The sequence below is a fragment of the Mastigoproctus giganteus genome, chromosome 5 (genome assembly GCF_048544385.1).
Source record: "Mastigoproctus giganteus isolate SK-2022 chromosome 5, ASM4854438v1, whole genome shotgun sequence".
Taxonomy (NCBI): Eukaryota; Metazoa; Arthropoda; class Arachnida; order Uropygi; family Thelyphonidae; genus Mastigoproctus; species Mastigoproctus giganteus.
Window position 1 is genome coordinate 119,112,113 of NC_143579.1, and position 17,759 is coordinate 119,129,871.

A 17,759-nucleotide genomic window follows, 5' to 3' on the forward strand; every position below is an offset into this window, starting at 1 on the left:
TGCGTGATAATGAAAATTCAATTTTTCCCTCAAATTTTTTGATGATTTATATCAAATGCATATAAAACAATCCATTACTCGTAGCATATATACATATATATATATATATATATTTTTTTTTTTTTTTTCTCGTTTGCACACCAGGTAAGATGCATGCGAAGTTCCTTCGACATCAGATTTCAAAGTTTATAATGCAGCTAAGAATAGAAATATTTTCTTGAAAGTTCGTAAGAAGATCAAATATACATCCATGAAACTGCTGTTCCAATTTAGTCCTCTAGAAACAATTACAATAAAGCAAACTTTTTTTATGAAATGCACATTGTAGTGATCAGTTTTACAACAGTTTTTTTTTTTCCCCTTCCGTTTCTAGTATGGCTTCCAATAGATGAATTTGCTATATTTTTTGTTAGTAGATACAGTACATACGGAAGAAAGGAAATGCGATATTTTTGTTTTTCAAAATCAATTTGTTGCAATTCTTTCGTACAACAATTACGAAAAGCAGTAAAAGCAAAATGTTGTGACAGAGCAACAATGCAAAATATTGTTCGCAAGTAATGATGCTCAACTGTTTGTTTTCCACGAAAATTGTTTACAGTTTTATTTTCTCCTTGGATCACCTTGGTAACGCTAATGACGTAAGCCTGACCAGTCAATTATATCTCCATGTCTGTTGATTCGTTTGAGACAGATTAGGCGTGAATTTTAAACTAATGCTGTAGTGCGTTTCATATTCAAAGCTTCCAAGGCCATTTTGCCGACATAATAATTCATAAATTGATATGTGATCGTACATTTTTGCTGCTTAGGAATAAGTTTCATTACAATCATCAGTCGAAAGTGTGAAAGATAAGTGGAGTCATACAAAGTGTAAATTAAATCTTTTATTTTGTGAATATTGTTGCAAATTTTATTACTTCATTATGTCTGAATCTAAGAAGAAATGTCGACAGTACAGTATTGAAATATGGCTTTATTCAGTCTCCTATGAATCAATTATTACCTATGTGCTTGATTTGCCAAAAAGTATTTTCAAATGAAGCAATGAAGCCTTCTAGGCTACAAGAGCATTTGACTAAAATGCATGGTGACGAAAAGGATAAAGATTTGTCCTATTTTAAAGTACTGGAAGAAAAATATTTTAAACGTCCAACTATATCAAAACTTTTTGCGTCGTCCACTAAACAAGATAATGACAGATTACAAGCTTCTTATAATATTTCATTATTAATCGCAAAAGCGGGAAAACTACACACAATTGGTGAGGAATTAATCTTGCCGGCAGTAAAAGAAGTAATAAACACTGTGCTTCATAAGCCAGTGTCAGATATCATCATGAAAATTCCTTTGAGCAATAATTCAGTGCAAAGAAGAATTGATGAAATGGCTGAAGACGTTGAAAAATCATTGTGCGATTATTTGAAGACATGCCAATTTTCCATTCAACTCGATGAATCAACTCTCCCAAATAATGAAGCACTACTCTTATCATACATATGATTCATAAAAGAAGAAAAAGTTTGTCAAGAATTATTATTTGCTAAAAATTTGGAAGTGGATACAAAGGGAGAATCTATATTTAATACCATGAATAAGTTTTTTCAAGAGAAAGACATTCCTATTCGTAATATTTTGTCTGCTGCTACTGATGGCGCTCCAGCAATGACAGGGCGTCACAAGGGTTTCATAGCGCATTTGAAACAAGCAGTACCAAATGTACTTGCTATACATTATGTTCTTCATCGTCAACATTTGGTTGCGAAGAATTTAAGTGAACGCCTGCATACATTGCTCCATTACGTTATTAGAGCAGTCAACAAGATTAGAAGCAATTCATTGAGTGACAAATTGTTTAGCCAACTTTGTAGTGAAAACGATGAAGATTTCAATCGTTTGCTGCTTCACACAGAAGTTTGTTGGCTTTCAAAAGGTATTTGTCTGAATCGATTTTACAATTTGTTTGATTCAGTACTAGAGTTCCTAGAAAACAGAGACGACAGATTGCGGGCCAACCTGATTACATCCAAAAATGACATCGCTTATTTGACAGACCTCTATAAAATATTTAATGAAGTCAATCTACAATTACAAGGTGATGAATGGAATTTAATTAAAACAAAAAACATTATTGCCGCTTTTGTGGAGAAACTTCTTCTGTTCAAGCGGAATCTAGGCCGAGGGGAATATAGTCACTTTTCAAATTTATCAGCAGTGTCTCTCAAAAAGGAAGATTTACTTACATACTGCCAATACTTGGAGATTCTCCATGCTGATTTTAGTGAGCGATTCAAGGATATTCTACACATGAATATACCAAATTGAGTTCTAGATCCTTTCTCACATGTAAACACAGCAGGATCATCAAATTTAGAAGAGGAACTCATAGAACTAACAACAAATGAAGAACTAAAAATAAAATACAAAAGTGGATACCAAGAGTTCTGGCTTCAGAAATCAATACCGACACTGTACCCTGGATTATGGGAAATAGAGCAGAAATTGTTAATTGCATTTCCATCTTCTTATTTGGCTGAGTGTGGGTTTAGTGCTGTAGCGAATTTACTATCTAAGAAAAGGAACCGATTGCATATAACTGAGCGTGGCAATTTATGACTGTTTTTAACGAAAGTTGAACCCGATATTAACAAACTTTTAAAAATGCATCAGGCTCATCCTTCACGTTAATTTGTTATTCTTTCTTTGTATATTTTTACTTTGTTAATTTTTTTTTTTTTTTTACTTTGTAAGTTCGAAATAAACAATTTTCTAATACATTTGATGGTGTTTTAATTATTACGATAAGATTCTTACTAACGTAGCACACTCTCCTAATATGTATTCCGAATTTTCATATTTAAACCATTGTGTGAAACTTCACATTAATTTGTTATTTTTGCTTTGTATTTTTACTTTATAAGTTCGAAACAAACAATTTTGTAATATATTTGATGGTGTTTTAATTATTACAATAAGATTCTTACTAATGCATTTGCAATCTCTTAATATGTATTCCAAATTTTCATATTTAAGCCATTGTATGAAACTGTGCATAATGTTATTCGAGCATACACTTTACAGTCTTTACATATGGGCTATGTTTCATCAAAATCGGAATAGCAATAACTGTGTTCAAGATGAAGCACATATTGGCCACTACTTTTTCAATAATTTAATGGCATAAGCAGTAATGTATCATTAGTTGCTATTTATGTCAAAAATATCAAATGGCTTGAACGAGGAAAACTGTTATAATGGGGGGTATTACAAAATTTATGTCTTGCAAAGTGGGCGGTGGCCCGGAAAAGTTTGGGAACCTATGTTCTAGAGTTTATACAAGTAAAGATCTCTTTGCTGTTTTTATTTGTATCCTTTGCCAAAGATTTCTCATAATCTCCCTTCGTCTGCCTAACCTCCTTTGTAACTTGGTTACAGACCAGCTTATATCTATCATAGGCTTCTGTGTCACATGTTAATTTATATGTATCTTATGCATTTTTCTTCTCTGTCACATGTCTAATTAGTTCATCTGACATCCATTTTGGCCTAAATCTTGAAGAATATTTCTTTGTTGGTATGAAAAGCCTAGTAGCTTCCAAGATTAATTCTTTGAATGCTTCCCATTTTGAATTTGCTGTTGGTAACATCCTCAGTTCGTCCCACAGTATATACAGTAAACCCCCGCTATTCGCGGGGATTACATTCCTGAGAAATGCCGCAAATACCGAAAACGTGAATACTGAGTTATGGCTCCCATAGTAATAAAGGGTTTCCGTTCCAAAATATGAAATATATAAGAAAAACTAGTCTAAAATTTTGTCTATGTACGTATTATATGTACCTTCATAATATGACTATGTACATAGACAGTACATAGTAAAATGCAAGCGTATGGCATCGAAATGAAAAAAAAAAAGAAACAATTTAATATTTATTAGAAATTTCAAACAAATCTTTCGAACCAGCGGCTTTGCTAGCCAAAAAACTTATCCTGCCAGTGCTACCACCAGTTTCGCTAAAGTGTTGATAAAAGAGTTTTGCCTTTTCACGAATGAAGAGTGAACTTAAGGGAATTTTATATTGAGTTCGGTCTTCTATCCACAGATTTAAAGCCTTTTCCATTTTTTTCTAACTTAACATCACGAGTTACAGAGCAAATTTTTGAAGCAATTAGCATGTTTTCACAGACACTGCGGCGGATTTTTCCTTCCATTTTGATTGATCGTACCGTTGCCTCATTGATTTTATAATGTTTTGTCACTGAGAAGACGCTTTCACCATTAGAAATTTTGTCTAATTACTCAATTTTGTTCGCCAATGTGATCACCTTCTTTGATATTTTCACATTCCCTTGTTATTCGTAGCCATATTTTTGTACCGGTTCTAAAGAATAAAGTCACTTTCTTCCATTAACACACTCAAAAAAGTCTGTTTTACACTGCAAAACGGTAGATTTACACTTTTGTAAGCATATTAATTTATAAATTGATAAATTTATTCAATTTATAAGCATATAAATTAAAACCAAATGACAAAACCTTCCATGGCAAGCACATAACACATACTGAACAAGGATCAGCAAGAAACATCCACACTTGCGATTTTGTCACCCCTCTCCCCCCCACCCACTGAGTGCTGTTTTGACAGGGAAAGATAATTTTAGCCACGCCCATGTTTTTTATGGCGGAAAATGTTCACGGCGCTTTAAAATTCACATATTTTTAGGTTTTGTTTTATATTAAATCAGCGACCACAAATACGTGAAACCGCAAATAGCGGGGGTTTACTGTACTGTCTCAGACCACCGTAGTCACCTTTACGAAAGCAAAAACCCTTCCTTTTACCCTTGATGGTAGTTACCTCTTTGAGTAAATCCCACTTCAGCTAACTGTGATCACTGCCACCTAGTGGTTCCTTTATCTGCAGATTCTTGATGCATGAAGAATCACTACTGATAATCATATCAAGAGTATTGCTCCCTCTAGTTGCCTCCCGAACATGCTGCTGCTGAAAGCAATCATCCAATAAATCCATAAAAGCCTTGCTAGTGTGTGTGAGTGACCAATCTACAAATTCCAGTCAATATCCGGGAAATTAAAATCCCCCATTATAAGTCACTCTAATTTATTGGCCCACTATTTCTCTGCACAATTGCTCATTATACTCATCAGATTCATTAGGCCCATAATACACACCTACTCTCATTTTTCCTTTCCCAGTGCTTATGTCACACCAAACAGACTCAAAATTGCATTATCCACCCACATCAATTGGATGCACTTCCTTAGATTTTATGTTTCTTAACTAACAGCATAACCCCTCATCAATTCCTGTCCTGTCTGTACACATTGCACACCCCAAATTCCAGTTCTGCACTGCCTATGTCTGTGTGACACCATGTATCTGATATCCAAACAACATCTACCTTCGATGTCTTGACTAGCACTTCAAGCTCATCAAATTTATTAACTATACTCCTAGCATTAGTGTGTACATGCAAGTATACATGCACCTGTTTCTATTCTTAGTTACTCTAACACAGCCCATGTATTTACTTGTTCCACTATGACTCCCAGCAGTCCTGTAAATTCCCATTGCATTGCTTTCTAGGCTGCTGCTCAATTGCATTTCTATAGAAGTAGTGCAAGAATCACTTTTATCTCTGCCAGCGGCTACTGTTAATCTATTAGTTCGTGTATCCCCCCCCCAAGCGAGCAGTTTTCCAACCCACCTAACTCTGCCTGGATAGCATCAGCAAATATTCTTGCACCCTTTCTATTTAAGTGTATCTCATCCTTGTAGAAGTAGTCTCTCCTGTTAACAAGCACAAACCAAGCTGAGAAAAATTCTACCCCTTCAGCTTTGCACATCTCTCCAGGGCAGAACTGATCAACAAGGCTCTCATCATATACTCCCTCCTATCGTGTCTGGGCAGAATTGCAGATACTTTCAAATTCAACCCTAATTCACGGCTTTTTTCAGCATTGTCTTGTACTTGTTAAGTAATTCTAAGGATCTCCTACTCTTAATATCATTTGCCAACGGGTACAACAATATCACCCTTTGTGCCCTTAAAGGATGATATTTGCCCTACAACGTCATCAACCTTTGACACTGGCAGACATACCCTGGTCCTGTTCCATCTATCCTTTTTGCACAATATGTTCCCCGTTTCCCTAACAACAGAGTTACTTACAACAACTAGTTCCTTTGGGAGCAGCGCATTCTGCCTTGGGGGTTGCCACTGTGATGCAAGAAAGCAAGCTTGTATAGCATCGGCAAAAAAAAAAAAAAAAAAAAAAAAATGCTTATTTCACCCATCCCCTCACTCCAAATGTTTTGTCAAGTTCTGTCTTGAATCGATTTAAGCTATCTACTTCTACAACGACAGATGGAAGTTTGTTCCAGCAATCAACCACCCACTGGCTAAAGGCAAACTTCTGCACATCTATCCTACAACCGTCCTCTCAATTTATGCCCTCTCAGGTGATTATTCTGAGCAAGAGGAAGAATCCCATCAGCAATGAGCATGCTCAAACCATTCAAGGCTTTATACACCTCAATCAGATCACCTCACAGGTGCCTAGTCTCCAGACACTGTAATTTGCAAAACTTAAGCCTTTCTTCATAAGAGCAACCCTTTGTTCTGTTCACTAATCTTGTTGCCCTTCTCTGTACTTGTTCCAACAGCTCTACATTCTTCTTAAAACAAGGCCTCCAGATCTGTATACAGTACTCACGGTGCGGCCTGACCATTGCCTTATACAAGGGGATAATCACCTCCTTATCCCTGCTGGAAACATTACTCTGTATATCCTGTATATCATTGACAAGACACCATGAGCTACTCTTGCAGACCATCTGCACTGCTCAGAGAACTTCATATCTGCCTGCACAATTACGCAGGTCCTTTTCATTCTCTACAACTGTAAGTGTGGTACCACAGAGTTGATACATTACTCTGAAATTACTGCTTCCCATATGTAGTACTTTACATTTGTCAATGTTAAAATTCATTTGCCACCTCTCAGCCCATCTGCTCATATTTGTCATCATCTAGAGCAGCAGAATAAAAATCCATGGATTTAAAAGCAAAATGTTTTAAATGGTTTATTGCTTTGTTTTTCAATTATAAAGCAAATTTTGCCAGGTTACTTCTTAAATTTAAAAACAAACATTACTCAATTAAAAGCAGCAACCCGAGTCTCATGACACATCCAGTGAAAGACACTATTTTCTCCTTTCAACAGTATTATTAATTTTAAAAATCAAATTTAGTCACAAATGAAAAAAAACTTACATTGGTATTGGGATACTGTACATCTTTATAAATCAATCTATTAAGTGGCATAAAAGTCACTTCTCCCGGAAGTTGCTGCCTATTCATTTCTTGCAAGATTTTTGTACCAATTCTATCACTTTCCACAATATGATAAAACAGCCTACAATAAAGTTATAATTTAATAAAAATCAGAAAAATGATCAGAAACAGGCATAAACTTTCATTTTTTTGCCACCATTCAACGAAAACTTCTAACAAATAAAACATATAATGACCTCAAACATTACAGAAAATTAGTTAGCAATATTTTAATATTGCAGATTGTTCACAATGGCAGCTTACTATAATCATTTATGACTACGGTAATGGTATAATGAAATTCAGATAATAGAAAGTCCTAAAGTGATTTTGGATTTTTATTCAAAAGTATTAATTTTGTAAGACAAAATATATATTAAAAAAATTTCCAAATAAAACATTTAATCTATATTCACTAATATTAAACATGAAATCAGGCAAGCAAAAATGCCAAAAAGAACTTTCACATATTGCAAGTATCAATATTTGGACAAGCTCAGAAAATATGAATGTTCCACTATCTTTTACTAAGAATTTTTACAAAGTAAGTAAAACTAAATCTGCCATTATCTGTATTGATACGATCAGATTTGTATTAAAATGAAACACTTGTCTTGAAATCAGACAATTTGTTGTGTGGATTGAAATGAGAAAAATATAATTAATACAGTTTAGTACATCATGATAATTAGATTTAATTATTGTGGTCTAATTAGAAGTTAACTCTCTCTAAATGGAAATAATGCACAAGGTGAATGACTCATTTAAAGTCATGATTACTAAAAAATAAAATTTATTAAAACAAAACACTAACTACTCTACTATAAATAAATAGTAATTTTAAGTTTGGGACAAAAGAATAACACAAAACACTTTAGATTAAAGTGTTCTGTGTTAAGAAATGCTTCTTCCAGACATTCTTCTTCTGGCTTAAATAGAGAAAAAAACTTTTAAGCAAAGCTAACAATCTCTTTCCTGGATCACTGCTCTAAATAGATCTGTCCTTTTTTAGGGATGTGGTGAAAGCAAACTTTTCCAGCAAATAAAAATGGCGACTCTATCACTGTGGGAAAAAAGGGTTGCTAGTGGTTATATTCTGATGGGTCAGCAGGCAATCCATGTGGCTGCTGTAAACACATTTGCTGAAAAGGGATTGAAATTAGTTGTGACAAGTAGCACTCCTACCCATTATCCACTGAAACCATTTAAGGACCATGGTTATCAGAAATAATCTCAAGGCAGGGGAAGCAATTGTTGACACTGCTGTTGCTTGGTTGTCATCTTTTGTTGTGAACTCTAGATTGTTGGTGTGTGTTAAGAAATGTGATAGGTTAGCATCTAATAGTTTGGAAGAAGGTGAGCTGGATATAAGGTGATAATGTACCTTCCACATCTTCGTGGTGAAACTTGGACTCTGTTGATGCTGCAGATTAAAGCCTTGTTTTCAGGCATAATGGTCTAAATTCACAAGTTGCAGATGTCTCAGATGCAAGAGTGGTGTCAACTGTCATTATGGAAAGCAACTATAAATAAATAAGCATGTCCTTCCACTCCAATGTCTATATTTAGGAGCTGCAGATGTCTAAAATGGAAAGGGGTACTGAGGATTGTTATTGTGAAAATCAGGGTGACTCCCTTCCACTCCAGGTTTCTTTGTCATGCTGAATAAATTGACATCCCAGCTTATGATAAAACTGCCCTAAGTAGATGGAAGTCACATTGGTAGACAACTAGTAAACCATGGGTTGTAGAACTCTGCTTCAATTCTAGTTATCAATGAACAGGTGCACTGTACTGTTTGGCAACTGTGGAAACCATTCCAATTCTGAGTGGTACACAAAACTCCCAGTAGCCTGTTCTAACATATCTGTTCCTGGGAATAGGGTGAAAGGTAGAATTATCTTTAGCACTACTGATTATGATGTGGTAAAAAAAATATAGGTGGAACATTTCTTACTAAGGAGTATTAGCATTAGCAGAAGCATATGATGCTAGAAAGCAAACTTCTACAGCATCGGCAAAAAAAAAAAAAAAAACTCATTTCACCCACCCATTCGCTCCAAAAGTTTGTCAACTTCTTCCTTCAATTTATTTAAGCTATCAACTTCCACAACGACATATGGAGGTTTGTTCAAAGTAATTAACTACCCGCTGGCTAAAGGCAAATTAGCATTAGCATTAGTAGAGGCATGTGATGCAAGAAAGCAAGCTTATGTAGCATCAGCCAAAAAAAAAAAAAAAATAAATAAAAAATAACCACTTCCAATTCAACCCTCTGTTCGTTCAAAATACCAGTCCAGCTGAGCCTTAAACTTATTTAGGCTATCAACTTCCACGACAAGGGATGGAAGTCTGTTCCACCAACCATAAAACCACCCGCTGGCTAAAGGCTAATTTCCTCACATCTATCCTACATCTGTCTTTCCTCAATTTGAATTTATACGCTCTCAGGTGATTATTCTGAGCAAGAGGAAGAATCCCATCAGCATTGAGCATGCTCAAACCATTCAAGGCCTTATACACCTCTATCAGATCACCTCGCTGGTGCCTAGTCTCCAGACTGTAATTTGCAAAACTTAAGCCTTTCTTTGTAAAAGCACCCCTTTGTTCCATTCACGAATCTTGTTGCCCCTTCTCTGTACTCGTTCCAGCACCTCTACATCCTTCTTGAAATGAGGCCTCCAGACCTGTATACAGTACTCTAGGTGTGGCCTGACCATTGCCTTATACAAGGGAATAATCACCTCCTCATCCCTGCTAGAAAAATTCCTATATATCATCGACAATACACCATGAGCTACTCTTGCAGCCCGTCTGCACTGCTCAGAAAACTTCATATCTGCCTGCGCAACCACCCCCCAGGTCCCTTTCATTCTCTACCACTGTCAGTGTAGTACCACAGAGTTGATACGTTGCTCTGGGGTTGCTGTTTCCCATGTGTAGTACTTTACATTTGTCAATGTTAAACTTCATTTGCCACCTCTCAGCCCATCTGCTCAACCTTTCCAGATCCTGTTGCAGCAGCATAGTGTCAGTAGTGTCCTTGACAACCCTGCCTACCTTTGTATCGTCTGCAAACTTCGACATTATGCTTGATATACCATCATCAATATCATTTATAAATACAGAAAACAATAATGGACCCAATACTGAACCCTGAGGGACTCCACTAATAACATTAATCCACGATGAGCAGTGTCCATTGATTACCACTCTCTGTCTTCTCCCCCTCAACCACCCCTTTATTCATAGCAGCAATTTTCCTCCAATGCCACACGGCTCCAATTTATGCAGCAGTCTTCCATGTGCAACAGCATCAAAGGAGATATTCCCTGCATCCAGTTCTTTTGTGACTGCATCATAGTATCCAATCAAATTGGTCAGGCAAGACTTCCCCTTAACAAAACCATGCTGTGTCTGAGCTATAACTGAAGTCTTGTCTAGATGATCCTGTAGTGCTTCTTTAACCAGTGCCTCCATTAATTTTCCGGGAACAGAAGTTAAACTAACAGGTCTATAATTATTTGTGTCGCCCTTTGATCCTCCTTTGTGAATTGGGGTCACATTTGCACATCTCCAGTCCATAGGTACTTCCCCTGAGTCCAAGGAAGCTCTCATAATTATGGCTAAGGGTTTGCTTACTTCCTTTGCTGCCTCCTTTAATATAACTGGATAGATCCCATCCACCCCAGGTGCCTTTCTTGTATTTATCTTCAACAATTTCTCCTCCACTTTACTCTCAGTTATTACAAGATTCTCTAGCTTACTGCCAGAGTTGAATACACCTCTGGCATTCCCCTCGCTGAATTCTTGCACATCTATCTGACAACTGTCTTTCCTCAATTTTAGTTTATGCCCCTCAGCATTGAGCCTGCTCAATCCATTCAAGGCCTTATCTTGTTGCCATTCTCTGTACTCGTTCTAGCAATGCCACATTCTTCCAAAAATGAGGATTTCAGACCTCTACGTATAAAGTGTGGCCTAACCACTGCCTTTACAAGAGGATAAACACCTCCTTTAAGTAAATCCCACATTAGTAGACTGTGACAGTGATCACAGTCTACTGATGTGAGATTTACTTAAAGATGTAACTACCATCAAGGGTAAAGGGAAGGATTTTTGTTTTCGTAAGGTGACTACAGTGGTCTGTCAGTTCTTGATTCTATACAGTGGGATCAATTGATGATGTTACGAACAGAGAATTCTAAATGGGAGACCTTCAGGGAATTAATCTTGGAAGCTACTAGGCTTTTCATACCAACTAAGATACATTCCTCAAGATTTAGGCCTAAATGGATGTCAAATGAACTAATGAGACTCGTTGCAGAGAATAAAAATGCATGGGATGTATATAAATTAGCAAGTGACACAGAAGCCTATGGCAGATATAAGCTAGTCTGTAATCAAGTCACAAAGGAGGTTATGCAAGCAAAGGCTGATTATGAGAAATCCTTGGCAAAGGACGCAAAGAAAAACAACCAATACTTCTTTACTTATGTAAACTCTAGAAGGAAGGGGATGAATCAGATTGGTCCACTTGATGTTGGTGGTTCGATTGTTGATGACTCTGCTCAGATAGCTGACAAACTGAATGATATAGTGAATCATATGCCTCAACTAATGCTAATGCTGTTAATATTATATATTGCATTAATGTTTATATATTGCAGAACTAATGTTCTGCAAATAAATTGTGATATGAAAAGTGTTCCGTGACTAAAAAAGTTTAGGAAATGCTGTCCTATTGGATGGATTTTTACAAAATTTCACATTTGGCTCTTTTAGTATGATTTTTCATGCTATTCAAAATGCTAATACTGTGGTTAAACAAGGTTCTGTTTAAGCATGGTCATGCACTATGTTTATCTAACACGACCACACAATACCACGATTGATTTTCATATGAAACGTATTTATGTATTCACAACAGAGGAAGTGACATACACAGTGTCGAAAGCTTCTGTAAGTATTTTATATTACTTTATCATAATAAACAAGTACTGTGAACAGGGAGCGAAGCCCGCTACTTATTATTATAATAAATGACCATGGATTTGCAGATGAAAAAAGGAACTTTAAAACGAGAAGCAAGTACTTCTAGTATTGTAGCTGTGGTCGATGAAAACAAACACAATATTGTCACACTTCAAAGTGAGGATGAACAATCACAACATTTTGTTCCCTAAAAATCTGAAGTGAGAAACAGAAATCAACTAATAAAAGACCAAAATGAAAGCATGATGACAGTTATTTGAATTTCAGCTCTACAGGTGTCGGAAATAAAGATGCTCCTGATGCACAGTGTGTCATATATAATAAAATATTAGCAAACAGTTCCCGCTAGACTTGAGTTCCGCAAATATATTGTGACATGAAAAGTGTTCCGTGACTAAAAATGTTTAGGAAATGCTGTCCTAGTAGATGGATTTTTACAAAATTTCACATTTAGCTCTTTTAGTATGATTTTTCATATTCAAAATTTCACTAAAATCAGACTGATATGTCAATTATCATTTCCTTCTCCCCCTCCCTCCCCCCATATGTATCACATATGCTTAGCCATACATCTTATACCATAGCTGAAGAAATGGACATTATGGAGAAACAAATGGACTATAAGGCATATACAAAAAAAAAAAAAATTCTTTGTTCACACATAAAAGTCACTGTGTTTTGTTTTGTTTTTTAATACACACGTCATGAATTTTTATGATTTGCTATTTGCTGATGTGCCTACAATGTAATGTGCTGTATACATTAACTACATTGTTTATATACAGGGTGTCTCAAAAATATTGGTAAAAACGTTTAGGGGAGGTAGGTGATGTGAATCGCATAAGAACCCATAACTGGAAACGTCACGGGAAAGTAGTAGCAGAGGCACAAGAAGCAGAAATGACACAAGACAGTAATTAGTGGCAAACATTTATTTGACATAATATTAACAATGGAGTACGAGATGGATGCATTTCACGATGTTACAATAGATGCTCGAAGGTTCCACCATGAGATGCGATGCATGCGTGACACCGACAAAGCATGGATTGGCGGACACAGTCGAACACACCTGGAGTTTCTTTGATAGTAGCAGCAGCGCAGACAAGTCTCGCCACGAGATCCATTTCCGTCTCCACAGGCGATTCATACATGATAGGTTTGAGAGCCCGCCACAGAAAGAAATCAAGGCTCGATAAATCAGGTGAGCGTGGGGGGGGGCCAATACATCATTGCCCAAAACGCCTGTTCAAATGGTCACGAACACACCTTTCATAATGGGCAAGCGCCCCGTCATGTTGAAACCAAATGGTGTATCTCACATTTACTGGAATAGCAACAAGTAACCCTGGTAGAACTTGTTCAAGAAAGATCCGATATTTAGCAGAGTTCATGCGGGATGGTAACAGGTATGGGCCGACTAAACAATCACTGACCATACCTGCCCACCCATTTATTGCGAAGCAATGTTGTGTCGCATGGGGGCACACACCGTGTGGATTGTCGTGAGCCCACACATGAGCATTGTGCTGATTGAATAAGCTTTCCCGAGTGAAATAAGCCCTATCCATGAACAAAAAATAGGCTGGAAAATTCAAATCTTGAACACTTTCTTGGAGAAACCACTGTGCAAAAGCCACATGAGCAGGATGATCTTGGGGGAGCAGTAACTGAACCCTTTGGAGATGAAAGGGGTGTAAGGAATCATCGTGCCAGACACGCTGTACACTGCAACAAGACAGTCCTAAGGCAGAGGCAACAGCACGTGTGCTGGTAGTAGGATTATTCTGGATGGCATTCAACACACTTTCTTCCATGGCGGGAGTTTGCGTCGAACGTGGTCTGCCTGCACTACTACTGTTACCTCTAAATGACCCATAATCACACAAATTTTGATGCACATGCACAAACAAACGGTAGTCCGGTACATGTCTGCCTGGGAAGCGTTCTCCATAAATTTGTTGAGCGGCTTGTCCATTGCTCTCTGCTAAATCCATACACTAGGTGCATGTCTGCCAGCTCACAGTTCGTATATCGATGCATGCTCTTCGTTCGGCAACTACTGCTTGAATGACTAAACCAGAAATTTTCCCTCTTGCGAACTGATGAACAACGCCGTCTACCGACTTACAGTGACATTTCTGGTTATGGGTTCCTATGCGATTCACTTTCCTTTAGATATTACCTACCTCGCCTAAACATTTGTACCAATATTTTTGAGACACCCTGTATAATACAACGCTATTTATGAAGATCAGTTGTTAACAGATGAACAAGCTGTGAACAGAATATTATTTTAATAGAAATTTTGTGAACAACTAGAAAGACTGTAGATCGGCATGTGTGACCACATGCCGATCAACATGAATAAATTGTATTATTCCCAACTTTCAGAACAATGAATGCTAAAGCATTTGGTCTCAAATAAGAAAGATGTCACAGAAAAACTTTTCAGTATATTGTCGAACATAAAAGCAAGAAATATGCAACTAGCAAGATCCTATTAATTTACTTTCTGTTTTGAATTTCTTTACTAGAACACCCAATATGGCAATAGACAGACAACTTTGCTGTAGAAACACCTAGTAGCTTTTAAGAGAGAGAGAGAGAGAGAGAGAGAGAGAGAGAGAGAGAGAGAGAGAGAGAGAGAACGCCTATCCTTTAAAGATCAGTTCCCTTATACAAAGGGTACTAGAAACGTTTTGCAATATGACGCAACAATGAATCACAGGAAGCTGCTTGTTGCTGCATGTTGAGACATGTTCATACGTACATAGTAGCCGCCGCGCCAAGTCAATGGGCTCAGTTATTCATTAGTAGTGAGAGTGTAAAGTGCTTGCGATGGCATCGTGGTCACGAAATGAGATAAGGACAGTTTTGCGGTATAATTTCGTGCGTGGTTTAACCATAGACCAGTGCTTAGAAGAAATGACTCTTGCACTAGATGATGATTGTCCACATCGTACAACGATATTCAGGTGGTATAGAGAATTCCAAAGGGGAAATTTCACTCTGGAGGATTCTGAGAGGACGGGAAGGCCACGAACGTCAGTTACGGAGGAAAACGTTACTGCTGTGAGGAAAATGCTTGACGAAAACAGGCGAGTGACCTACCAACAGATAGAGGATACTTTGGGCCTAAATGCACCAGCAATTCGTTCGATTCTGCAAGATCATTTGCACGTGAAGAAACTTTGTTCTCTCTGGGTGCCGCATCAACTGACTGAAGAGCAGATGACACGACGTGTGACTTGGTGCCGGGAGATGTTAAAAAAGTTTGATAAGGGACAATCTCGGTATGTGAACAACATCGTGACAGGTGACGAGACTTGGCTGTACTATTACGATCTGCCGACCAAGGCTCAAAACAAAGTTTGGGTCTTTGATGATGACGACACACCCGTAATTGTCAGAAAATCCCTATCTGTAAAGAAGAAAATGATAGCTGTATTTTTCAAATCGAGTGGAATTGTGGAACGTGTCATTTTGGACATGCAGAAGACAGTCACAGCTAAGTGATATACTGAACAATGCCTGCCTAAAGTCATTGGATCTATGAAGAACCTGCGGCCAAAGTCAAGAATGGACACCTGGTACCTCCATCACGATAATGCTCCAGCTCACCGCGCCAAAGCCTGCACCGAATATTTGACCACGACAGGAATGAAACTTCTCGAGCACCCTCCCTACAGCCTCCCTTGCTCCCTGCGACTTTGCACTGTTCCCGCATGTGAAAATGAAGCTAAAAGGGAGGCGGTTTTCCAGTGATGAGGACCTTCTACGGGCTTGGGACAACGAGCGTGCTTTACTCCCTAGTGAAACTTGGCAGACCTGGTTTAAAGATTGGTTTCGGAGGATGGAGAGGTGTATTGAATGTAGAGGAAATTACTTTGAAAAAATTAAATAAACAAAGCTGTATTGCAAAACTTTCCTAGTACCCTTTGTATTAATGTACATGGATAATGTACATGGATTAATGTACACCAAAAAAAAAAATAATAATAAATAAATTAAAAAAAAAGTTGCAACCGTAATACATCTATATCTGTCCCCATATATTTATTTGTCTTGTCTATAAATTTTCTTATCTACACAACTTCTTTAATTTTTCTTGTAGTAAAATACCTTTCCCTTCTATAATTTCAAAATTGGTTATATTAAAAGCATAGGAACAACTACAGGTGTGTGTTCTATGACCTTTGATTTCCCTTCGCTACATGTTTACAATGCTCCCCCACCCTCATGCCAAATAACCTTCCAATCTCACAAGTTGTAAACTTTCTTGCAACCATATTCTTTTGTAAATAACATGTCCACATCTCATTGGGGAAACTGAGTTCCTCAGAAACTACCTATTTTGTTTTTTGTTTTGAAAACCACATCGAGTCCACATTTTTTACATGTTTTCATGGTGGTTCTCTCTCTCTCTCTCCCATTCCTTTTATGTAAAAAATTGTGACATATTTTTTTTAAATTTGTCCCTGTTCTGTATTTTATTATTATTAACTAAGGTTGCATTTTGAAATTTTTCTTATATTTGCATATGGTTTTGACAAGTATGCCTTGTGGAAACACATTGTTAGAGAGGGTCAGGGAGATATTTTTTAAGTTTCTCATCTAATTTTTCCAGATCACAAATTCTTAACACTGCACAATAATGTGTAGTTAATGTAACCTAGTACCTGGTTATATCCCACAGTTGCTGGGTGTTCGATGGTACTATATTCAGACAACAAACAGCCCGTTCCATGGGCTGTTTGTTGTCTGAATATAGTACCCACACATGTTCAATTTGATTGAGATCAGCTCACTTTCATGGCCATAGCTGGATGTATAACTTGAAAGAACATTAGGCAAATCAATCCAACACTGCTGCAAGCAATATCACACAAAGTACAACATGTACTTTGTGCAACCTGTACAACATGCCTTATGCAGTGGGGGTCTTGTACACAAAAATGTCTAGGTACTTTGGAAAGACTTCATAAATGGATGCACAAAGTCAGAAATGACAGACCTGTATGTATGAGTCTCCCATGGGTTGCTGAGCAAAGGCAGGGGCCCATGCGGTCTCCCATCCACACCACGACACTCACCCCTGGCCTGTACAACATGCCTTATGCAGTGGGGAGATATATATTTCAGTCATCCATCCAATGGCACCTACAGTTCTCATTGTAGGTGCATCTGCTTGTGAAGGACCATCAGTAGAAGCTTTTGGTGAGTCACTGGCTGTAACAGCCCAACCATATTAGTGTCCAACAGATGGTCCATATTAAAATGGGTTGTGTCACTCTATGGTGTATTGTGTAGTCAAATGCTTACTATGGCAAGTGTATCCTTCTGTATAGTATGCTGGATCCTCCTTTTGCCCCTTTGATCATTATTCCACAGTTGATCCACT

At 37.4% G+C, this 17,759-nt stretch overlaps 1 protein-coding gene across 2 annotated transcripts in view; it reads right to left on the reverse strand.

Moving 5' to 3' along the window:
* Positions 1–17,759, reverse strand: part of SMC3 (structural maintenance of chromosomes 3) — a 616,656-nt gene that overhangs the window by 310,850 nt on the left and 288,047 nt on the right. For both annotated transcript variants that reach the window (XM_090374164.1, XM_090374163.1), the window contains exon 16: positions 7,301–7,442. In XM_090374164.1, coding sequence (XP_090230290.1) covers positions 7,301–7,442 — 142 coding nt within the window. The remainder of the gene's footprint in view (positions 1–7,300; positions 7,443–17,759) is intronic.